At 32.6% G+C, this 25881-nt stretch overlaps 1 protein-coding gene across 1 annotated transcript in view; it reads left to right on the top strand.

Moving 5' to 3' along the window:
* The window catches only part of LOC145300424 (N-terminal EF-hand calcium-binding protein 1-like), a 49943-nt gene that overhangs the window by 160 nt on the left and 23902 nt on the right, over positions 1-25881 (top strand). The window contains exons 2-6 of the mRNA XM_080144486.1: positions 8201-8225; positions 18347-18455; positions 22486-22609; positions 23186-23322; positions 24766-24902. Of these exons, the coding sequence (XP_080000612.1) occupies positions 8201-8225; positions 18347-18455; positions 22486-22609; positions 23186-23322; positions 24766-24902 (532 nt within the window). The remainder of the gene's footprint in view (positions 1-8200; positions 8226-18346; positions 18456-22485; positions 22610-23185; positions 23323-24765; positions 24903-25881) is intronic.

Below are 25881 nucleotides of genomic sequence, written 5' to 3'. Positions count from 1 at the left end.
TATATTTCAATTATTTGTTTTAATAAAAATTGCTTGAAAGAGAGAGAGAGAGAGAGAGAGAGAGAGAGAGAGAGAGTTCAAAATGAATCTACTGAACAAAGGAAAAAAAATGGTAAGGATAATGCATTCCTTTTTGTATCGTTTTAAGTCGCGAATTTCTTTCATTTTTACTCGTATCTTTATAGCCAACAAATCTGAAGAAATCGATAAACTTTTAATAAAAATCCAACGCTGTTAGATTGCATTGTATGCCATCTTTCCTTCATCTCAGATGACATTGTTTACAAATAAATACAGAAACAATCCAATTGAATTGTCAACTTGTTAATGTTGGGTGCTAGAGAGAGAGAGAGAGAGAGAGAGAGAGAGAGAGAGAGAGAGAGAGTCTGCAGTGTAGGGCGTGTATCTTTCCTTTTTTTTAAATTTTTTTTCTTCCTTTGAAGATTGTAGGGTACTCATGCAGAGCGTGATCCGTGCTGAAGTAATAACGTTATTATTTAAAAAGCCATTCTTAACATAGGGAGGGGAGGGTATTCTGTACTTTAACCTTACAATTGAATAAAAAAGACATATCATAAAACTTTAATTAAACTTGGAAATACGATTTAAAAAATAGTGCGGATCACTACATTCTGCATTAGCACCGAAGGAAGCACCAAACAGAAAGGGGGGGGGAACAACAACAAAAAACAAATAAGCACTTGATCAATTTACGTAGTTTTTGGAATATGACATCTTCGTTCCGTAACGATGTACCTCATAAAGATTGCATTTAAAATTTTTTTTTTTTTTTTAAATAAGTGTAATTCTAAATAAACACCGCGAATTGAATAAAACTGACTTGAAATTGTGGTACTTGTACAGTTTAATCAAGACATTAAAAAATGAAAATATCGAAAAAAAGGCTATATTGTACGTATCCGTTTTTGACTGAAGATCTCTGAAAAAAAAATTCATTTAATTTGATCGAGTAGTTTCTATTTTACAGCAGAAAGCCATTATGAAATTTGTTGAACACGCCACGGGGAGATAACTCCAGTTAAAGCGCCGACTCTCCCTCCTCATCTTTATTACTAGCTTTTCTTCCTAAAAATCGAACCTTTTGCTTGGTATCATAACAAATTGTTTTTTTCGCTGCTGTAAAATAAAAAGTACTTGATGAAATTAAGTGAAATATTTGTTCGGAGAACTTCGTTCCGTAACGAATACGTACAATATAACCTTTTTTCGATATTTTCATTTTTTAATGTCTTGATTAAACTGTACAAGTACCGAAATTATGAACAGTAATTGCACTTAAGGAAACAACAAGGATACTAAAAAGAGCTCTCGGTTGGTTGGCAGGGCAATGTTGGCAGGTTGGCAGCCCCATACCTAGTGCTACAATCGGTGCTAATGCACTTACTGATCCGCGCTATTTTTTAAATCGTATTTCCAAATTTAATTAATGTTTTATGATGTTTTTTTTTTATTCAATTGTAAGGTTAAAGTACAGAATAGGTACAAAACACCCTCCCTTCCCCTCCCCATGTTAAGAATGGCTTTTTAAATAATAAAGTTATTATTTCAGCACAGGACGAACTGCAAGCACTTGTGCCCCTTCGACGTAAATACCCTCGACAAACCCGACAAGCAGCTAAATCCCACTCCTTCACAGTAGAGATCCCTAGATGTAAGAGAGCCTTCTACTCCAGTAGTTTCTTCCCCAGCACCGCTAGACTTTGGAATTCCCAGCCGGTCCCTGCTTCCCCAACTGTACTGGCATGCAGAAGTTCGAGTGCAACGTGAACCGACATCTTGCTGCCCAACTCCCTACACAGTACCCCCTACAACAAAGTGGCAATATGCCTTGTTTGGGGTGGAAATGTAATAAAAAAAAAAGAAAAAAAAAGTGCATGAGTACCAACAATTCAAATGTTCAATTTGGCTTTTTTGTTTGTGAAAAATTCGCTACAATTATCAATTTGGCGTTTTTTTTTAGCCTTTTTTCCTGCAAAATTTGGCTTCAAAATAGTTTATGCTACACTTCATTTTCTTGTACTCTGTCAGTGGAGGAGAAATCCTTCACGACTGAGACAATTCTTAATTTTTGTCAATTTTTCCACGTTAAAAAACGACCCTGGTGTCTAACTCCGCCCCGTGGGGAAGCATTGTAAATAGGAACCCTGAGGCCACCAGCAATGACATTGCTTAATATCCGGAAAGCTATTTATTTGTGGAAAATTTAAATGCGATATTTGTTTTCAGCATGCCTTTAAAAGTCGTAATTTTAAAGAAATATGCTAAGATAGTAACCAAGTAAAACTTTACTGCAATTTTAAGACTAAGTTGTATCCATTACAAGACATTTTCATCTGAATAGTTCAAATTGCATTGCCTCCCCCTTGTTTATAAAATATGGCGATCAAAGCAGTGTATCACTTCATAAAATTTTATTGGTTAATCTGAAGAGACGCCTTTCCAATTTCAAATAACACTAAATCCAACCAGGACTTTATAACACTTCTGGTATCCATACTGACTGGAGAGGCCCCTGATCAAAATTGGAAAGGCATTTTTTGAGTTTAATCATTTTATTTTTTTAGTTAAAAAAAAACTACTTGATCAATTTATGTGATTTTTTTTTTGAATATGACATCTTCATTCCGTGAAGAATATGTACATCGTAAAGATTTGTCTATATTTTCTGTATTTTTTTATTAAGTCGAATTCTAAATAAGAACTTGAAAAAAAAAAAATCCAACAAAAAACTAATTTCTTTATGTTGAATGATAGGAAAATGGGACATTTGTTTTACAATAGCCAACAAAACAAATAAGGTGTATAAAAATAATTATATAACGAATATAAATGTTAGAAAAGGCAAGATAAGTAACTCTCCTACCTACCTGCATTGTTTGGTTTGGTTGTTTACTTTATTTTAATGTATTTATTTACTTCGAAACACTACTAGTGCCAAGTCTTAAGTTAGCATAAGAAAATAATAGCTGACATAAGGTGGTCATTAAAGAAGTCACAATAATCGCTCAAAAATCGAAAATTAAACAGTATACTGGTAGAACCTTACATTTTTGCACGATTGATGACATCTATTGGATGGGTTTCTACCAGTGTTTGTTTCATTTTAATTTCTTGGATACATATTCCTAAAAAGGACCCAAATTGTTTCGGCTACTATTCATTAAGAAAATGGAAAAAAATTACTATTTGTCTGACCCAGTAAGCTTGGGTACTGTTTTAGATTAGTGCTGATGTCAGACGGAATGGGTAAGTTCAAAGTTTCAATATGAATTTACCCATTCCGTCTGACATCAGCACTAATCTAAAACAGTACAGTTTCAATATGACCCAAAATAGATGCGAAACTTATAAAACTGTAAATTTTCTTTTTCACTAATCTGATCATTTTGTACTGAACCAATAGTAAATCCTAACAGTTTAATCATCCTGTTCAATTATGCACTATTTATAATAACATTTGGGGAACAGTATGAACCTCAGAATTTTTTTTTTTGCTCGAGTAATATAAGTAATTGTATTTATTTAATTATTTTAAGAATATATAACTCCATGGAAAAGGAGGAAAAAGAGTTAGATTTATTTTCTGTATGAATTGAAATTAAACTTCAAAAATGATTTTTTTTTTTTCTGATATCATAATTGTGTGGAGAAGTGTAGATACCTATTTCTTACAAGCACCAAAAATATTTAAGAGAAAGGGAAGGAGGTACTTGCTAAAGCGTGAACAAGTAATTCTTTCTCTCAATCTCATAGATAGACTTGATAATGCTATTAAATACAACTGCAATATTTACAGAGTGGATAATGCAGAGGAGTTTTGGAAAAAAACAAAAAAGCAATTTGATTAGTTCAACTTTTACACATAAATATGGTTACAGATCTCCCGCCTCCAAAAAAAAAATAATAATAATAAATAAATAAAAAAACACTTCGTCGATTTTGGGAGAAAACTACTAAAATTGTTATTGCAAATATATAAAATTTTCTTCATTACTCTTTGGTAACTAAAAATCAGAATCAAGAAACAAAGAAAGAAGAAAAAACACTGACAATAGTTATTCTATAAATATTCAGTTAATGTATGTTGTACCCCAATATTATAAAAATCTTACTTATGTGGAAGGTTTCAGTCATTTGGTCTTGCAAAATAAACATCAAGTTCTGGTGGTCCCTACCTAAAAAACAACAAACAAACCCAAATCCCCTAAACATGTTTAATATATACCTTCTACATTGGCGAAAATGTTGAAATAATTTTATTTTTAGAAAATGAAACATATTTTTAATAAATTCATATAAAATATAAATCTATAGTTTTAAATTTAAAGAATTTTTTTTATTTTATAATGTTTTTGGGATTAAAATCATTGCTTCATGATTGACCATATTTGGTAATTTAGTTGATGATTACATTGGGCAACAATTTTGTACTTTTTGAATGTTGTCTAGATTTCTACAACTGAGTTAAGTATTTTATTTTACACTGCTGAATCAGGAAATGGCATCCATTTCTTTCCATCAGGTTAGGATTTGGGCTAAGTTGATTTGAAAAAAAAAATCAGATCTTGTAACAAAATTCATTATATTTTTGTGGCATTATCAGCTGATTTTTGCCAACATATCATTCTAAATATATTTCAAAGAGAAAAAAAAATGTTTTGCCAACAATGTATGTTGATTACCTGATAGAAACATCGATTACTGAAAACTGAATGGTGGACATTGATAAAGGTAAGTACATGTAAATTGCATGTTGCTTCACCGTTGTTCAAACTTCAGAGCTTGAACTTCCGTTTCTATGAACTCCTGGAATGCTCAGTGGCAAAGAGGTCTCACTTCAGATTTCAACAGGAGTCAGCCATCATGACTGCGTCATAACAACCCTGATATTTAGTCTCCATCTCTTTCAGGGTCTAATGGAATCTCTCCCCCCTGCTCATCACTAACCGAACCCAGGTTCTCAGGAAACTGGTCCATATGTGAAAATAGGTAGTGCATCTTGATGCTCATATTGCAGCCCAGGTTTTTGAAAGCAGTCAAAATGTTGTTAACAAGTTTTGCATAGTTTCTGGCCTTATTGTTGCCAAGAAAGTTCTTCATGACAAGAACAAATGCCTTTCACACTTCCAGTTCCACTTTGTTCATTGAGTTTTTGCTCTCTAGAGCTTTTAGCTGCCGGATCTGAGAAGATGCCAGATTTCAACTTCTCCATCGTCAATCGTGGAAAAGCCTAGCACAAGTAAGTGAAGCAGTCACCATCTTTTTCCAGAACCTTAGTGAACTGCTTGATTAAGCGGAGCTTGATGTGCAGCGGTGGAAAGAGTATTTCGTCTGTCCACGAGAGAGTTGTTGATGACGTTCCTTTCTTTGCCAAGGTACCAATTCCTCTTGCACTTTGGAGGTACACCTAGTGATCCAGGATCTGTATCTGCATAGATTATATTTTCTCTTGTGAAAGGGTCACTACAAGTGTCATCTCTGATAAAGGATGTTCCTCCTCTAAAAAGAAAAAGGATAATGCTACCTTGGCATTTTCTATCCCTTCAATGAAGACATATTGGTTCCAGGTTGTAGGGAAATCTATCTTTAAAAATGACAATGTAAGACCATATCTTGACAAATGACCAGATGATAAAGAAAGAATATAGACTAATGAATGGTTTCATCTCACTGCTTTGCAGCTAATTTTACCCTTTCCTGAAAACACGCTATGCGACTTACAAATATCTGTACGTGATGTTGTCAAGCTAATCAAAAACCTTGATTTCAATAAAGCTTTCCAATTATAGTGCTCAAAAAGTTTGAACCAGAACTAGCGTCCATACTTACAAGGTTATTTAAGCATTGTCTTAAGGAGAAATGCTTCCAACACCTTGGAAAATCTCATCAGTATGCCCTATATTTAAGAATTCAGGTGATCGTTCATCTCTCTCTCAGTACAGGCCAATAAGTCTCCTGTGCGTCATGAGTAAGTTGCTGGAATCTGTGTTAAATAGAGAAGTAGTCAACCATCCTAGCAAAAATAACCTTCTTAATGACATGCAATATAGTTTCCGTTCTGCTAGATCTACAGCAGACGTGTTTACAGTTATATCTCATAGGATTAGCGAATCTCTCGACGGAGGCTTGCTCTTGATATATCAAAGGCCTTTGACAAGGTATGGCATAAAGGTCTACTTCACAAGATCTCCATCTATGTTATAGCTGGAAATGTCTTCTTGATTATTAAATCATTTCTTTCTGATAGGTTCATAAGAGTAGTGGTTGATGGGCAGAAATCAGAAGCTCACAGTATTAATGCTGGAGTCCTTCAAGGGTCCATCCTGGGCCCAACTCTCTTCCTGATCTACATCAATGATCTTCCAAATCACATCCTTACATCATTTGTAGACATTTATGCTGACGACACTACCAGCTATGGTAGCACATCAAAGACTGTAAACGACCAAGTTCTTTCTGATTCTCTCTCCTCTGATCTTGAACATGTGATACAATGGGGAACGTAGTGGCTGGTTACTTTTAATGCATCTAAAACCAAGCTTCTATCTTTACATCATCAATGCTCTGATGCCGATCTGGCATCAATTGGCATCTCGTCTTGGGGAGGCTTCATGTTTTGACAAGCTTCTGGGCTTGACCTTTACTCCCGATCTGAAATGTAACATGTATATCAAATCCATTGCCAAAGTCGCTGGAAAAATGGTAGGATCCTTCTACCACTTCAATAGATGTCTCACTCCTGATGCAATTCTCTACCTATATAAAAGCCAGGTACAATCAATGATGGAGTACTGTTGCCACGTCTGGGCAGGAGCTGCTAGAAGTAATTTATCCTGCCTTAACAGAGTTCAAAATAAACTTTGTAGCTTAGTGGAGGATACCCGTTTCTCTTCCCTGCAACCTCTTTCCCACAGAAGAGACATTGCGAGCCTGTCTCTGCTTTATTGTTATTTTCATGGCAAGTCCTCGTCTGAGCTTCAATCTATAGTCCCCACTCACCAAACTTTCACAAAAAACACTCGTCTAGCCAAAACCACTATCAATAATTTCCCCCACACTTTATCTGTGCCTAAACCTAAATGTAGATTCCATGAACAAAGCTTCTTTCTTAGAACTGCACGCCTGTGGAACTGTCTTCCATTTGCCTGCTTTCCAGCTGACTACAATCTGATTGTCTTCAAGTCCAATGTAAACAAGTTCTTGATGAACCGTCCCCCTAAGTAATTCAATTTACAAAATTTCCTCTACTTAGGTTTACTACGCCATAATCACATTGACTAATGTATACCCATTAACCCTTATCCTCGAGTGGCCTTCGGGCCTTGATAAGTTGTGATTCCTGTGTAAAAATAAAAATTACAAAAAAAAAAATAGACAATAAATAAAAATGTGATCATTACTGATAATCTATGGAAACTGTTGACAAACTCTATGAAAATGTGTCATCAGTAGTTATTGACATGAACCCTGTACTGATCAAATCTTTTAAAAATGTGGACCAAAATATGGACCTCAGCATTTCAAGAAAGTTGGCAATTTCTCCACTTTTTGTTTTTTTTCCATTCTTATGGAACTTGGCACTCTTAAGTAAATTAATGCATTCTTTCTGATTATGCAGTCAGATTTTATGTATCTCTTTACCTTAATTTATGTATTATAAAGTATGTGTGTAAATTTCCACATTTTTAAAACTAACTCATCATAACATATGCTTATTTATGACTGTTTTATATTATTCACTTGGATATATGATGCCATAATAGATGGTGTCGTCCATTAAAATAGATCATAGATAACCTGTGACCCAAAGGATCACAGGTTATCAACTCTGGGACAGAAGCTGCAAATATTTTTCAAAATAAAACTTTAACAAAATTCTTTTAAGCACGTAAAGTTAGCACAACGTATTTAAAAACAATTTTTTTAATACTGAATTGTTGTTTACTGCGAAGCATCAAATGCTTGTTTTGTTTTTAACATCAATTGTTTCTAACATGTTAAATGATGTTCTGATGATGAAACTCATTCCAAACCATTTTAACAGCAATTCACTTTTCTATGAAATATTAAAGTATCATTTATGATCTTCTCGCTTTGCCTTTTAACATTTAATTATGAATTAAAGTATTTCCCTTAAAATTGTGGCAATAAAAGTAAAATGTTTTTTTTTATTTTTCAGGTTTTTCGTCGAGCTGATAGAAATGGTGAGTTCTAGTTTGATTTAAAATACATCCATGAGTGTTGCAGAGGCTGATTATGGTGATTGGTCTTGTTTAGAGACAATATGTAGGATTTAAGTTATATTTAAAAATAAATGGTTTTAGGTATAGTTCAGTTATTAGCACCATAGGAATATTGCTGTTGATAGCCTGGCTGGCTTGTTTTTAATGATTGTCAAAGTGTGGATGTCACTTGGGACTGAAAGAGAAATCGTCTTGAAAAGAACAGGGTTTCTCTTGAAAAAGACAAATAGATCATAAGTCTAGTAGTTCTGTTGCTTTTCTAAAAAAACATAGTTTACCTGAGAAGAACAGATAGCTTGCAAGTGTGTGTTTGTGAAAGAGGAATGGTGGTTTATAGGTTCGTTTTAGACCTGGTTGAGTGTTATAACTAGGATGCAGTTGCAGAGTTAAAGGGAATCTTGGTTGGTTGTTGACAGCCAAATTATAGTCGGCAGAACATCATTAGCAGGAAGTGCTCCTAAAATCCTTTAAGTTTATCTGAAGGTATGTCTACCTGGGTTCTTGACTTTTTTTTTCATCTGAACCAGTCTAACCCACACTGGGCCCAGATGGCCAAAGTTTGGAAATAGGAATGGAAGTTGTTCTGACTATGTTTTAATAGGTTTAAATTAGTTTTTAGGGATGTTGATGGTAAATTGGGCCTATTGAAATCATTTTTAATCCATTTATATTACCATTTGAGCCCTTTCATGGGGAAAATGAGGATTTCCGATCCAACGCTTGTCGCGGACGACGGAGGATAAAAACCAGATTTTTCTCCGACCTTGAATTTGTTATAAAACGACTTCCTGAAATGCTAGAGGGTTAATATTTTTTTTATTTTCTCAGTAATTTTATGAGGATTCCAAAATTTTTATTAGATAAGAGTAGTAATACACACGGACGAAAAAACGCTTTGGATAATCACAGATTTCAAGGTAGTTCTACTAAAATAGCCATATTTTTTAAACCAAAGCACTTCAAGTCTTCAAATTACTACTGTTTTGTTTGGAAATGAATATACTTTCAAATGAATTAATAAATATGAATGTACATTATATATTTTAAGAGTTTTAAGAAAATAAAGTGATAAAAATGTGAACGTCATAAAATGGCGTTTTCGGTAAGGTTTTGTAATGACCCCCCCTGTTTTCTAAAGGTCCGTACCGTGATTGTATGAAGAATTTCGTCATGAAATTTGGGAACCAATTAGAAGAGGTGTTAATCTTAATACTGTCAAGTGTCCGAAATATTTTTGACCATTTCTTTTTTTGTCGTGTTAAAAATAAGACTTTAATATGACGAGTATTGAACATTTTGAAAAAAGAATTCTTCGGACACCCAGTAGTAAGTAAATCAATCTTTTTACTATCTTTATCAATTAAAAGTATTATTTTATGTTGAGTAGGACCGCAGTAATTGATAATTTAAAAGGACCTACCCGAAAAAAAATTGTTTCTATTTCTCGAATTACTAGAAGCAGCAGCAGCAGCAGCAGCTCCAGCCTGTAGAATCAGCGATAGCACAGTGTAAACAACACACATTCTTTAATTTTTATTCAAGAACGAATTAAGAAAAACATGAAAATATGAATATAAATGTTCTTATATGTTTAATGAGAGCTATTTTGTTATCAGAATAACATTAGTTTAGAACTATTCGGTTTTCAGAATGTATAATAATAATCCCAACCAATTCGGCATTATGAATCTGTTGCAATTTCTCACATTGCTCGTCAAATTTAAAAACATGGTTAAAAAAACAAAACCTTTTGTAGATATATAGCTTGCATGCACTTTTATTCTTTAAATTAGTTTTGAACAACGAATTAAAACAATGTTTTACTGCGAACAGCCACAAATGTTTTTTTTCAAAATCAAAATAAGTATCAAAATCTCGTTTATACATAGATTCGAAAAAGTTGTCAAAAAACAAATATATAACAAATAAATGTTATCAAAGGCAAGATAAGTTACTTTTCTACCAAACTGGATATATTTTTTGTGTTTTTATTCAATGTAACATGTTTATTCAGCTCGGTAACATATATTGAGCGAGTTTCTAGCAGTATTTTGTCTACTTTTTTATTTTTAACTCTTTCCCCAAACTTACCGTTTCAAGAGAGTCGGGCGCCATTTTAAATTTTCCAAAACATCGGTAAACACTGTTTTCAAGCTGAATAAACATGTTACATTAAATAAAAACACTAAAAAATTATCCAGTTAGGTAGAAAAGTAACTTGCTTTTGATAACATTTATTTGTTATATATTTGTTTTTTTGACAACTTTTTCGAATCTATGTGTATAGTAATACAAACCCTCAAAATCTATATCAATATTCTTGAAATTTTAAAAGCAGTTAGAAAACACATCAAACTACAATTAGGAAGCTTTTTATTTCGTTATTTTTTTTTCTACTTATTAAGCGAAAGATATTTTTACAACCTGCTCCAGCGTAGTATAAACGGCCTATGGAATTAACACCTTCAACCTCGAAAATAGAAATCAACAAATTTTTGAACGCTCTTTTTGAAAAAAAGCTCTCTTAACTCCACCTCTAATACAAATTATGTGTGGCAAGTCTCCTCCTAAAACACTCTTTAACCTTAACAATAACACTAAGTTCGAGTGGCAAGCCCCCCCCCCCCCCAACAAAATACCTCTGTAAGCCACATACAAGCATCTAAAACAAACAAACAAACAAAAAATAGATCCTTCCTTAAAGAAAAATACACATAAAAATAAATTGGTTAACTGTCCTAAAATGCTAGAACGGCCAGGAAATGAATTATTTTACATTAAATTTTTGTGAAACTAACCGCTCCCCCCTCTAATATTGTTTTTGTTAGCTTTGTCTCTGTCAAGTTTTCAGTATGTTCACACATAATTTTCCTTAGCCCTACAATTAATTCAAAGTCCGAATGGCAACCCTCCCCATATTCTCATTGCATAGAAACCCTCTTAAAACTACACATAATCATCTTAAAAAAAAAAAAAAAAAAAAAAAAAGCATGCATATTTTCCCATAGAAAAAAAAATAGTTAACTGCCCTAAAATGCTAGAATGACCTGTAATAGGAAATTATTTTACATTCAATTCTAAAATAATTTGTTTATCTTTCATTAAAGTTTTTCATGGCATTTTATACATAATTTCCTAAAAAGGTAGAATCACATTTTGGAGGGGTGGTCAGAAGGAGTTGAGTGGGGTTAAACAGAAGGTGTTAATCTACAATAATACCAAAGAAATATTGCAATATATTCATTTTTAAATGGTCTTATGTTTAGATTTAAGTTTTTTCTACATAAAGCACATTACAATTCAACATTGAGTTCTCCAACTTCTTTTCTGTTTATGGATACATGGCATTTTTAAGGAATTGCTGCATATTTATGCACATTTACTGCAGATTATTTGGAAACCATAAACTTTGGGAGATTTTCAGTTGCATATTCTGATTCCTTGTACAAAAATACACTTATATGGTAAATTTCATTTCTTAGTCTTGTGTTTTAACAAAGATATGACATTTTTACTGAAAAAGTAGTGTAAAAAATGTGACGAAACGCATATGGTCTTAAAGAGGGAAAAATATCCAAACGTGTGAGGCACAAAAATAGCCATAACTTCCTTAATTTTAATCAGATTTTAAAAATTTAAAAAGATTCTTTCTTAGCTCATCAAGCTCTTTCTATGCATACCAATATTGAAATATTTCAAGCTATTTCAATTTTTTCATGTGTATTGCTAATAAGAGCTAGGCAGATCGCATTCTTGTCAATTTTAGGGTAGGATTGATGAAAATTTGGCTTATATGTTGATCAGATTCCCCGGACCAGAATGAACAATAGTTATTAAATAGGATTTAATGAGATGATTGTAATTGCAATCAAAGTGCAATCCATTTTTTGTCAATTCTAAGCATTCAAGTAATCAACACTAGCATATAAGTATAAACTGAATGACAAATAAACTAACAAGAAATCAATGATCAACATAGACTAATCAAGAAGAATGTCTTCGATGACGCTCGCATACCACTTCTTAGGCAGACTGAACTGTCGACTGTGCGAGCGAATTGTGTGGTCAGTACCGCCACATTCAGTGCAGAACTTCTTCGGCTGAAACTGTGTTGCTATACTGTTTATTCGTGGATCTGAACATTCCAGAAGTCGAGCCATGGCATCTGTCAATTGTTGGATTGGGTCAGTTTTTCGTGTCCGAAATTGTAAGAAGTTCCGAATGTCCTTGTTGTTGGACTCCAGGCATTCTTCTGAGAGAGCACCAAGACCATAGCCATCATTCAGAGTTATCAATTCAGCAGAGTGCTGAAGGGTGCCATATAGAGTGTGATTAATCAATACCCATGGGAAATTGTCACATAGATGGAGGGAGGTTTCATCGCAGAGAGCTTTGAATTTGATTACATCAACTTTACGTGTACACGAAACAATGGACAAAACAGTCGAAAGTTGTCGGTGACTTCCTCAGAAAAGAATCTTCTACCCTGGGGTCCATTCGTTGAAGTGCCTCCTTTACCTCCTGCAGTATTGACCTTGTCAAGATACAGATCAGTCTCAGTGTAGATGGCTTCGAGAACTCGATCTTTTGCACGTCGAATGGGCTCTCCTCGCGGATCAGCATGTTCAACCCAGTGTTGATAGTCACAGTTACACCGATAAAGAACCTTTAGAAACCATGTTGTTCCATTGATATACGAGTGTGTAACAGTGATGCTTGATTGATCAGATGTAGTTAGTGGTTGTTGGGTAAGTCCTTCACGTGTTTCGAAATCTCCACTTTTGGTTGTGATGGTACCGTCCTCTTCCACAAGTTGATTGTACAGTTTTAGGGTGTTTTCTGCCAACCTGTTAATCGGGAAACCTTCCAAAACTTTCTCTCTCTTTGTCCAATCTGCCTGTTTTGACTTGCACAGGATGCAGTCAGCTCCACCCTGACCAGAGATGAGCTTTTTGAACTTCAGATCTTTCATGGTGTCATGAATGATGACCTTCACATCAAACCCTTGATCACCGACAGTAAGGCAAACTCCTTCTGACAATAAGTTTCTCATCTTTCTCATCTGGTCCCTGCTAAGTGTCAGCGAGTGCATAATAGCGATAGCCTCGTCCACTTCAAAGGAGCGTGCGTTCGTGATGCTGGAGGTAAAGATCTCATGACCGACTTTGGCAATCTTCTTCTCGGACTGAATGTTAATTCTATGAGTCACTGGGTGACACTCAATTCAGGGCATTCTTGTTGGACATAGTCACTGATGTGTTGAAGAAGAGATTCAGTTCTTTCCTTCTGCATCCGGGAGCCCAAATCAACAAAACTTTTCCTACGTTTCTTTAGTGGTTCTACTGAAGGTGGACACTTTCTTTCGAAGTTGGTTGTTAATTTTGAAGCCTGCTCGAGGATTTTAGCGGTTCCCACTTTAGCATTTTTCAAATGCCCGAAATGCTTCCAACCTGTCATAAAGAATGTTGTCACTTCTTCACACTCCTTAATACCATGCGTGTCCATGAAATGTTGCAGACATTTTTTATACTTAGGAGATTTGTTTCTGCTGATCTGAGAAGCCACATCAATGATTGACTGGAAAACGTGGAACTCAGAAACAGCTGTGCGATCATCATCTACAATGGATGCCATCTTTGATCTGTTGATAGAGATATACAGATAATCAATTACAAGATGATATTGATAAAGCATGAAACAGCATTATACTAACACTAGATAATGCCACGTTACCTCCCCTTGCTAATGATCTATGATCCTAATTCTAAATGCAGGCAAGTTGATTAAACTAAATTATCACAATCAACACAAAGAACACATCAACACAAAGATTGAATGTTAGCTATTTCCTATGGAATTCACTGGAAAGAGCTCAATGGAGGAAAGATACCATTTTTTACAGAACTCAAAAACCTTGTTTTGTTCTTAAACAATGTGAATTTCAAAATTGTCGAAAAACCTTGTTTCGCCAATTTGGCTCCAAATATAGATAAATTGAATTTCAAGGTAATTTTTCAACAATAAATCGTATTCAAACCGCTAATAGTGACAAGTCAAACTGAACATTTTTTAAACGACCTCATCCTAAATTTTTCAAAACATATATGGTTTAGTATGTCACTATTAGCGGTTTTCTTGCTAATTGCAGGGTTATTCATAAATTATCGTGCATTTTTTGCAAAAAATATGGCTATTTTCGGTCATTTTTTGCTAATTTTGGATAATTTTTTGGCCAAAATTATATATTAAATATAGTTTGAATGACCTAAATCACATATCTAAAGGTATATTAGTCAATTGATGATACAATCATAAGTATTTTGCCTCTTCTACCATAGGAAATTCGTAATCTGAACCGATCAGCAATTTTTACCAATTTTTAGCTTTGCCGTAATCATATCGTTCCGCGACGCGATGCGTGACCGAATTTGGCATGATTTCAAATTGCGATAGAATCTCTCCATGATGTGCTAGAGACCTAATTTTCTTTTTTGTTGATTCAGAAATTGGATGGAGATGACGTTTATAGCCTGTAAAAATCTTTGTTGAGACTTTTTTATTTTGGCTATTTCCACCTCTGGGCCCACTGTGTAACCCTAACTATTTGGCTTTGATAACACATGCTAGTATTGTTTTGTTTGTTTTTTTTCTTTATATAGGCATCACCACATCAAGATCCAGAGGTCACTCGAGGATAAGGGTTAAAGAGTGTACAGTGTGTTGTAGTTCCCACTTAATTAGTTCTATTAAATATAAAACACTGGCTATATTTGATAGAGAAACTTCTCTAGTCTTAGTTTTTAAACTAACTCACTACTTACTCTCAGTAATTGCTCCCACTAGGGCCCACTGATTAAGGATTTCTAGTTTTTCTCAAAAGTCATGCATCTCCAGCAAGAAGCTATTCAACTTCAGTACCCATCTAGTTTAGATTTATTGCTTAACTGTAACTAGGCCATAACTAATTTATAATCAAATTTACAGAATCAGAGACATGTAGGACACAACATAAAATTTGTATCAACTCTTCTAATTAGCATCCTATCTAAATAAGTATTTTGAGGAAAAGAAATTGTCCATATTTTCCATCTTGAGTGAACAAGACAAAAGCTGTCAACTAGAGTGTGTCGAACAACTATCACACCTATCCTCTAGTCCTTCCCACTTGATTTATATTGGAATCAAGGATGACCCCCTCCCCCCTTTAAAACTATGCACTTTAAACTAATGATGAACTTCTCCAACTTCAAGAAAAAAAAAGAAGAAGAAAATATGATCACCTGAAACTATCTTTTATAGCAACATCAAGCACAACTACTTTGCTTTCGACATTCATCCATTTGGCTCTCACTTAATGGATTGTGTTCTGTTTGAGTTCTGGGGCTAACACTTTTGGTTTGCAATCTTGTTCAGTAAAAGAAAATAAGTGCTTTTCTAAGTCAATTTGTTTACAAGTGGTACAACTGCTATCTTTGTTATTTATAACACTTTTTCAGCAGCAGTCAAATCTCCTTAATTACAGATTTCTGCATTTTCAATTAAATGCTAAATATAAAATATTGGAACTGATACAATTTTTAATCTATGCTGAAGTTGACTATTTCGTTGACATTTAGCAGTTTATGTAAACAGCTAGAACATGCCGACCTGCTTAACCAATCAGATTGCAGCAGACAACAATTTACAATTGCAAATTGAGTGAATTATAAAATTCATTAAGTTAAGACAGTTAAAACAGTCATGAATTTCAGTGTTTTAGGGTAGAAGTTCAGTCTTTCGAAGGATTAAAAAATCTAATAAAACCGTTTTTTTTTTTCACCTTTACTCAAGCAACAATGTAAAAAAAAACTGTTTTTCTTTTTGACCCCTCTCCTCATAAAAAATGTAAAAATCAGTATTTTATCCCTGCCCTAGCACTAAACTAACCCTAATCTAGAGGGTCAAGTTCAAAAACTGCATTAGTGCAATTAAAAAACAAATTATGATAACAAACGCAATTATAATTAAACAGACTTTCTTATTAAATTTTCTTGTAAAAAAGCATAATGGTCATTTTATTATAGTTACTTCATAAAAAATAAATCTTTTCTCTATAAAATTTTACGTTGTTTCATTATTTTTTTCTGTTTGATAGTGTCGCCTCATCTTGATTATAAGGTAGAAATATTTTCATTCAGCATCTTCTAGATGTTTATGTAAACTGAAAATACCAATGAAAAGTTGGTTTTAACATGGGTCACAAACTGTACCAGTGTCAAAAGATCAACTATCAATGTCTCTTAATGACACAATGACATTATACTTGCATTGTTTGATTATATGGTAAAACAGTTTAAGAAATTGATGTGCTAATCGAATTGTGTTTTACTACATGAAAATTTGAATGGAGATTTTCATATTGTAAAAATAATTACTGTGTCTTAGCTATCTTTATGTTGAAAATTAAACGTATCACTTCTTGTTCTTTAGATAAGATAGTTAAGTTTGATGTTGTCTATTTCACTCATAAGGCTTTCAAAATGAAGTTTAACTTAGTATAAAAATATTTCTATTGAAGTTTGAAAATTGGACCAAATTATCACTTGTGGAAGTATCTGACAAGCTGCCATAGTAAATTTCTAAGAAAATAAATTCCAGCGACAAATTCTCTTACCTCGGGAAATATTGTTTTAGGTGGTGTTCTTTTCTCACTGTGTATTCAAAATTAACAGAAATATCATTGTTAACCATTGTTTTCAATGTATGTTTTGTAATCTAATTTTTTTACACTATGTTACATGGGATAGTTCTGAAAGATGGCTTGGATTGTAGAAGTAGAAAAAAAGAGCTGTTTCAAAAGGGTGTAATTGATAGAAAACCAACAAGTATGAAAAACAAGGGGTGTATAAGTGGGATAACATTGAGGTTTAAAGGATTAGGCCTGACAGTCAATTTTTAAATACTTACACTTTAAGAATTCAAACGATAACAATCTCAAAAATATCGACTTCTGAAATAGATCTGAAATGTAAAGTTACATATGATGAAATCAAACATTTTAGTGATTGTATTGAAATATTCATTTAACTTGAACATAAATTCTTCCACTCTATATTATAATAATTTTCCTTGATTTCAAGTATTATATTATGACCCAGGCAACGTTGGATGTCTCAGGAAGAGAGGTGACTGACCGACATTTCAACTAGTAACAATATTATGGAAATAACAAAGTGTTTTAATAACTGGAGAATGTTTTGAAATAGGACTGGAATAATTAAGCCAGAAATATGTAAAACAATAAAATGTTTAGGAGGATGTTTAATAAATAGGATTGAAATGTTTGGTTTTAATCAACAAAGATACATGACAAAAAAAAAGGCAAGGAATTTTGGTTACATAGATAAATGATATTACGAGTTTAGAGACATCTTAAACAGTTAAAGTAGAATCTGTAATGGCTGGCCAGGAGACGGTCGACAAATAGGATAACACCCAGCAGGGTCAAGATCGATAACTAAGCTGTAGATAGGACTGTATCAGCATTCAACCTTTCCAAGATAGGAAGAACATTTGGAATAAAGGTTGCTGAAATAAACTTGTTCAGGGTAGAATTTTCATTGCAGCTTTCCATCTAACAAGATCAAAGATAGGCCAAGTGTGTTCCCTAATTGTCCGAATGTTGTAACCTCAGAATTGTATTCATCCCTTTTGTGAAGATATGTCTTTATTTGTCTAATAAGCGACAAAGATGTTTATTCCGACCCTTATTTGTCGTTATACGTGAACATGCACCAGATAAATTGTTTTGCGACATTTTGAAAACTAGGCCGTCACACGTAAATAAATGTATGAAGAACAGATGTACATTCAATAAGAAACTCGTTGCATGCATGTGTATATATGTACAGAATATATATACACCCCCATGGGAATACAGCATATCTCCATTTAGTGCTGTTTCAAAACCCCTCTCTATTACACAAGTGTATATTTAGTATTTTTAGTATAATATTAAACATTAGTGTAAAATCTTTTGTTGAAAACTATTTTTGGTCTTTTCATAAGTTTAAGTAAAATTTTCTTTTTTTTTTGTTTCAAAGATGATGGTGCCATATCATTGGACGAGTTTCTGGCCTTCTTTGCTGACGGAGTTATGGGCAAAGAAGAATTAAAATCATTATTTGCAGAAATTGATACGCACATGACAAAGTAAGTAAAACTGATGCATTTCTTGATTTTTTTCATATTGACTGATTTATGTGTGAAAATTATTAGTTTGTTAGTTTTATTGTTATTAAATAATACAAAATTTAATTCGATTTTAGTAATCTTTAAGTTTATTATGAAATTTATGTGCACAAATTATTTGAATAGCTATTTTTATTGTTATTGAATTGTCAAAATTACTGCAATTTTATTTATCAAATGAAAAATTGAAGATGGAGAGAAAAGATCTTTTTAAAATGCCTGAAACAATAATTTTTTACATAGTTGATAATAATGAAAGCAATAAAAAAACTTCAGTTAATAATTGTCATTATAGTAGAGAGAAATTATTCGACTATATGCTGTGAAAAAAAAATAATTTGTACAATTTTTCTTACTGATTTTTCTTCATCTAAAAAAACTGATATAAATATGACTAATTTGCAATTCTCTATTCAAGACAAACAATTGATTCAAGGCAACATGTGATAAAGAATAAATTATGATTTACTAGCAGGGCACCTTGTGTTGCCCGGTTCTAAAATATGCTTAAATATGATTTTTTAATTTATGCAGATTTTGTACTTATAGAGACAATTCTCTATCGATTATTATATTTTACCCAATATATAACAGTGATTTAAAAAATAAAATATATAACAGTGATTTAAAAAATGACTTGGGTGCCATCAGCTAGAATCAAAACCAAAACATTTAGCACGCCAGCCTTCATCATTTCCATTTGAACTATTGTCAGATGAATAACGAATAGTTTAAAATGAACCAACTTAAACATATAAACACATTTTTGCACATGTGTACAAGAACACTTTAACCCTCTAGGGCCTGAACATATTTATACTTATTAATACATATTAATAAAAAATTCTGAAATTTGAAATTATAGATTTTATTGGATCAAGAATTATTAATCTGAACAAAAAAAGTGAATTCATTTAAAAACTTGAAAGTTATGAAATGTGCCATATCTGTCCTCTTTGGCTCTGATGTTCCTTATTAGGATTGTGCCATATATGGCATCGGCGGCCCTAGAGGGTTAAGTCAACTTATGCTTGTAAGTTTCAATTTTTTTCAATTTTGACCTCTTAGCAGCTATTTTCACTGGCTAAAACCCATAAAAAAATGATCCACAGAAAATGCAATCATTTGACCCATCTCATGCTGATCAGCGACTTTGTATCTTGAAGGAGATGTACTTTTTAAAAAACGGAGACAGACATAATAAGTTTTATAAATCAAATTAATGAAGAAGGGTAAGAATATAGATTATTAAATTATAAGTGATTTGTATCTGCCTGTTACAGAAAAGTACACAGCTTAAAATTTAACATTTTCATGCATAGTTAAGAGCAAAAATAAATTTTTCATGATTAAAAGTAAATTGAGCTGCAGCTGAAAAAATGTAATCTCCATTGCAATTTGTGCTCATTGTAAAGAAATGCATTAATGTTCTAATTATTAAATATTAATTATTCTGCTGACTACAGGGTGCAACCGGCGATGTTATAGGACGACATCTTGAGGTTGTTATTGAGCCATTCTTCCACTTCGTCCTTTATTTCAGCTAAATAAGATGTCAGAGAGGCCCAATCTAATTACTTGGATGATCATGTCATGCCATAGTATCTATAAGTTTATCCTCAACCGTATTATTCAATCTGATTCTTTAAAAATAATATAAGCCTTATTTCTTTTATTTATTTTTCTCTTTAAATAAATACTAGAAGGTGGTGGCTGAATGTCAAGCATGTTGAGAATAAAAAAGATTACTAATGCCAAAGAGTAATGTTTTCAAAGAAGTAATGTTTTTTCTTCAAGGTTGTGTTTTCTGGGATTAATGCTTCCCTCTTTCAGTCGACTTGCCTCCTAGGGTTACAATATCATAAGTATTTTTAATAAGTACATTCATATTTTTAAATTAAGTATTTTTCTATTATTTGAAATAATTTTTAATTATTTGTTAGAATTTAGCAAATCTTAAAAACTAAACATTACATTTGCATGTTTTAGCTTTTACAAACTGTTCTCAGTTGAAGACTGTAAAACTGGTTGAGAAAGATAAGAAGTTACAGAGGGATAGAACTATGAAGTTGACTAAAAGATGGCAGAACATAGTTGAATAAAATTGTAAGTAAATATAAAAATAATTAAATTATATTAAATTAAAAATTATATTTTTGTTTAATCAACCAAACACTTGTTTAAACAAAACTAAAAACATTGCAACAATGTTATTGCTGGCCAAAAATGTATAAAGGAAATTATAACTATTTACTTTGTATTAAGAAAATCTGAATTTTTCATTCAAACAGTATAAAAAAAAATATATTTCCCATATGCTTTTAACGTGTAAAATATGGTGGTACTTTTTGATTTGATTACTTGTTGTGTCATGAAAACCTATGTTTAATCAATTGTTATAGTGTTATGTATGTAGTCAATAATCTAGAATCCTTTAACTGTTTGAATGTTATGAGTTCTGGAGATTGCCTTTAAATGATGGTGGTAGTGGAGAATTAATACTGACCAATATGAGTCGAAATGATATATGAAGAGGGAGGCCTACTTGAGCAAACTGACTAAGAGAAGATCATGTAGCAGTATATCCACCAGTGACTAATCTCTCTTTTTTTTTTTTTTTTTTACAAGGTGGTCACCACTTATCAAGGCTCGGAAGCCGCTCATGGATAAGGGTTATTGTAAGTACAGTACGTTAGTGTGGATATTTTAGAGTGTCTACTTAAGGGGACGGTTCATCAGGAATTTGTTTACGTTGGACTTGAAGACATCCAAGTTGTAGTCAGGAGGGAAGCAGGCAGACGGAACAGAGTTCCACAGGCGTGCAGTTCTAAGAAAGAAGCTTTGTTCATGGAATCTATGTTTTGATTTAGGTATAGATAAAGAGTGGGGAAAGTTTTTGACAGTGGATTCAGCTAGACAAGTGTTTTTTGTAAAAGATTGGCAAGGGGGGACCAGAGATTGGAGTTCAGATGAGCACCTGCCATGGAAATAACAATAAAACAAAGATAGGCTTGCAACGTCTCTTCTGTGGGAGAGAGGTTGCAGGGAAGAGAAAAGGGCATCCCCCACTAAACTACAAAGTCTATTTTGTACTCTGTCAAGGCAGGATAGGCCGTTTTTAGCAGCTTCTGCCCAGATATGGCAGCAGTATTCCATCCTTGGATGTACTTGGCTTTTATATAGATAGAAAATTGCATCAGTAGTAAGATATCTTCTGGAGCGGTAGAAGGATCCCACTATCTCATAAAGATTTTTATATTATGAACCACAGTGTTTGTTTCAGTATTTATTTTCCAGAATAATTCAATTTTTTTTCATATACTCTATTTATCTTGTTCTAATGGAAATTTATTTACAGTTGTTGTATATATCATTTTATTTCATAATATTTTGTCATCGTAGTACAGCTGTCATTAAAATTTACCTTAAAAAAATTTGCCTCTTGTTCAGAATTTCCCCTATATTAATAAAGAAAAATCTGTACGATATACATAACTGTGATGAAATGAAAATACATTTAAAAAATCATGTAAATTGATCAAGTAGTTTTATTTTTATAAAGAAAATCATTTTAAGTGATTAATAGGAATTTGTAGGCATTACAACAAAAATCTCGCAAACTTGAATTATTGTTAGGTTATCTCCTGTTGTTTCTTGAGAAAGTGTTCAAAATCGCGACATGAGACATTCGCTCCTCTGTTACTTATAAAATTTGATTTTCTTATTTGAAAGTAAAATTACTTAATTTTTGGAATAGGATATTTTTGTTTCTTCACTGTTATGTACATGGTACAGATTTCTCTTCATTTTTGTTTTTTAATATATGGAGAATTCTGGAAAAGAACCTAAAATTTTACCTCAAAAGAAGAAAACTTGGCAGTGTCCAATCTAATGATGCACTGATCTTGTTATAACAATAATGCAATCATACAAATGTGTGATGCTTCAAATTAAATAATTTCAACAATTTATTCTTTGTTTTAATTTTTAGTAACATTGACACAGAAGAGTTGTGTGCTTATTTCTCTCAACATCTTGGAGCATTCAAAGACATTTATGCAGTTCTTGATGATCTGAATTCTAATATGACCAATGCATTGTTTTCTACCTCTCAAGTAAGTACGAATTTGGTAATATTGTAAAATTTGATAGACATATTTCTAATGATTGATGAATATTTACTTAAACAAAACCTCATTCTCAAAAGTTTGAGGTTTTAAGATGAAATTTCTGATTTACAAGTTAGTTTTTGAAATGTTAAAATCTATGGTTCTACTGAAATAATGGCATTTCTTGAAATTCTCATGTTAAGCAGCTGAAGACCTGGATGACAACAATCAGAGGTAACGTTTCAATACTATTATTCCCACAAATAGTTGGTCTTTGACTGTGGAACGAGATTAGCTAATCATATTGTGAGGCCCAATTCAAGACCAATGAAAGTGGACTGTGATGGTCAATGCCACTGTACGTGCTTGGTAGGAAGGGGTTCAGCCTGACTCTAACATGTACAGATGCTGAATGTAATATTAAATTCATCTTTGGTTTGGTTTCATAAACATCTTCATTAAACTGATTTAACCTGAAGAAGTTGTTCTCACCACACCTGACATTTTTCTTGCGCCAAATTTTTAATCTTATGCTTTCATATTTTTTTCTTTTTTCATAAAAACAAATATCTGATTTTGTAGACTTACAAAGATTCTTCAAGAAACGAACAATTTGTCACCAGATTTCTCCTTCATGAAATTTTAAATCAATTTTCTGCCGTTCAACGTGCGATGGAAAATGCGTCTGATGCACTTGATGAACAAGCTAGAGAACAAAAGTGAGTGCATTCACTTCACCTTTTTTCTCTTTTCTTCACATCATTTCTTATTTGATTTGAATTTTAACAACAATCCAAAAAAATGCATTTGTTTTCAAGTTTGTAATATTTATTTATATATTTATGGACTGTTATCCTCATCTTTATATAATTGTTGTTTCATGATGTTTTGGTCAACTATTCCTCTGGCCTGTCAGGTAATTAATCACGATAGAATAGGGATGCTGAGTCTCTTAACTGTATCTTCAGTAATTATTGTCTTTGATAGTTGTTGTCATCTCACCTGACGAAGGCCACAGGAATAGTTGGCAAAAATTTGAAACAACAACGATGAAGATGAGGATAACAGTCAGCAAACAAACAAACAAACAAACAAACAAGCAAATAAATAACAAGCAAACAAACAAACAAACATGAAAATTTATTTAAAATTATCGGAATAATCATCTCTCTTTTGCTTTTTCATCATAACTGTATTATTTTAAAAGAATTCATTAAAACTATTAAAAATCTCAATAAAAACTGTTTAATTTAGGATATCCATGTTTGTATGTTTTTGCTTTTTATTAAGGGGTTTTAATTTGGGAGCATTTCATGTTACATTTCTTTTTTGAAATCTATGAAAAGGGAAAAGCGTAGAATAAAACAGATGAAGGACGTTACAAAAAAATAATGCCTCCTTTTTATTCTGCCTAAATGGATCAGAGGGGTTGCAAATTGCATTGTTATGTTGACTGAACTTATGCAGTCATGACCTAAAAGTTTACTTTCTCTGCAGATATTGATGGGGAAACTCTATGAAAACAACCAAATGCTATGAACGTGCATCAGAAGCAGAGATGCATCATTGAATTCCTGGAAAAATTGAGAATGGTGGTGATTATGCGAAAAAAGGAATTCTGTAGCACAAAAGGTCACTCGTTTAAATGGTACCATTTCCATCGTCATAGCTCCTCAACTTTTTAAGTTAAAAAAATAGGAGGCTTTACTTTTGGAATAATCCTTGTATGACAAAATGTGCTCTGGATGCCCATGCACAGCCATCGTTCATTGCTGGTAAAAGTGCATTGAGAATGATGATGATTATGGAGAAAAATAAATTTTGGAGAACAAAAGATGCTCGTTTAAATGGTACCACTTCCATCTTCATAGATCTTCAACTTTTTAAGTTTAAAAAAAAAATTAGGAGGCTTTACTTTTGTAACAACCCTTGTAGAATAGTCATCGAAATTTACAATGTTGAAAATAAATGTACTTGGCTAAGTAAAGATTTAATATTATGAAACTTGTGGTTTATTATATAACTAATAGTATTTGTAAGTTTTCTATCACAAAAGATATGAATTCTAACAGTAACCCTTCTCTCCAATGAACGAAAACATTATATATACATTAGAGAAGAATTATTCTTAAAGTTCTTATATCTGAATTATTTTGTTTCAGTGAAGACATACTGCCAGTAATCATGGATACGTCTTCAAAGGTTGCAAGTTCTGTTATTCCTGGACGAGTTGCTCGAAGAGCTCGGCGTCAGATGTCAATGCCAAATTCTTCATCCAGTACTGTTGTTGATGCTGAGAGTAAGTCATCATTAAGTTGGACAACTAGAATTAATATCGATAGTAGTCCAAATAAAAGGATCCACCTATTTTGACGAATACTTATTTTTAAGTAATTTCCATTTATATTCAACTAGCGGGGCTACCCGGCATTGCTCGGGACCGTATAAACAATGAGAAAATGAAAGTTGATTTTGAACATATTTGTTATTCTTTGGATACGGAATTTTTAATGTCTATGTATCATTAGCTTTTTCGAGCAAATGAATATTTTACCTACCCTAGGACGGGTATTACACGTATCAAATAATTCTACCATACCTAGGATAAGTAATTTATAGCATGTATATGAAATAATGTTACCTTTGCGGGGATGGGTAATATACACCACATATTTAAAATAATTTTACCTACCCTTCTGGAATTATAATTGGTTAATGAAAATTTGAATTGTTTTTTTTTTTTTAATATAACGTTTCAGTCAACGGTTGGTTGGCAGTTTACGGCCGGACTTGAGATACGTCCAATAGTAATGATGTAATACGTTCAGTTTATGTAAAAGCAGCGTATTGTTTTTTTGTTTTTTTTAGCAATGATTGATTTAGAGTTATTTCAAATACGCACATCAACCAAATAAATAAATAACAACCGTTTTGTTGTTATAAATATACAAAATTTAAATTAACGTATACTATTTTGCTGTGTCTAATGTTAAAATGCTTTACTGAAGATTATATAAGAAAATGTAACTGCAAGTAAGAACGGCTTTCTAAGTAAAATTAAAAAATTTTTAATGTAAAAAATTTGGGAAATATGCTTATAAAACAAATTATAAGGATTAAATAAAAAAATAAATGTATAGAATAAAATAATTAAAAAATTAAGCGTAAATTTATGTATTTGCTCTGTTACACAAATGTTGTGTTTACATACGTTTAAACTGAAAAGATGTCACGCTTTGTTTTGTTTAAAACGTTCAGTTTATGTACAAGCAGCGTAT

The sequence above is a fragment of the Euprymna scolopes genome, chromosome 1, assembly GCF_053919585.1.
Source record: "Euprymna scolopes isolate OS-2025 chromosome 1, ASM5391958v1, whole genome shotgun sequence".
In the NCBI taxonomy this organism is placed as follows: Eukaryota; Metazoa; Mollusca; class Cephalopoda; order Sepiida; family Sepiolidae; genus Euprymna; species Euprymna scolopes.
Note: the sequence above shows the minus strand (reverse complement) of the source record. Positions and strands in the feature narration are given on the sequence as shown.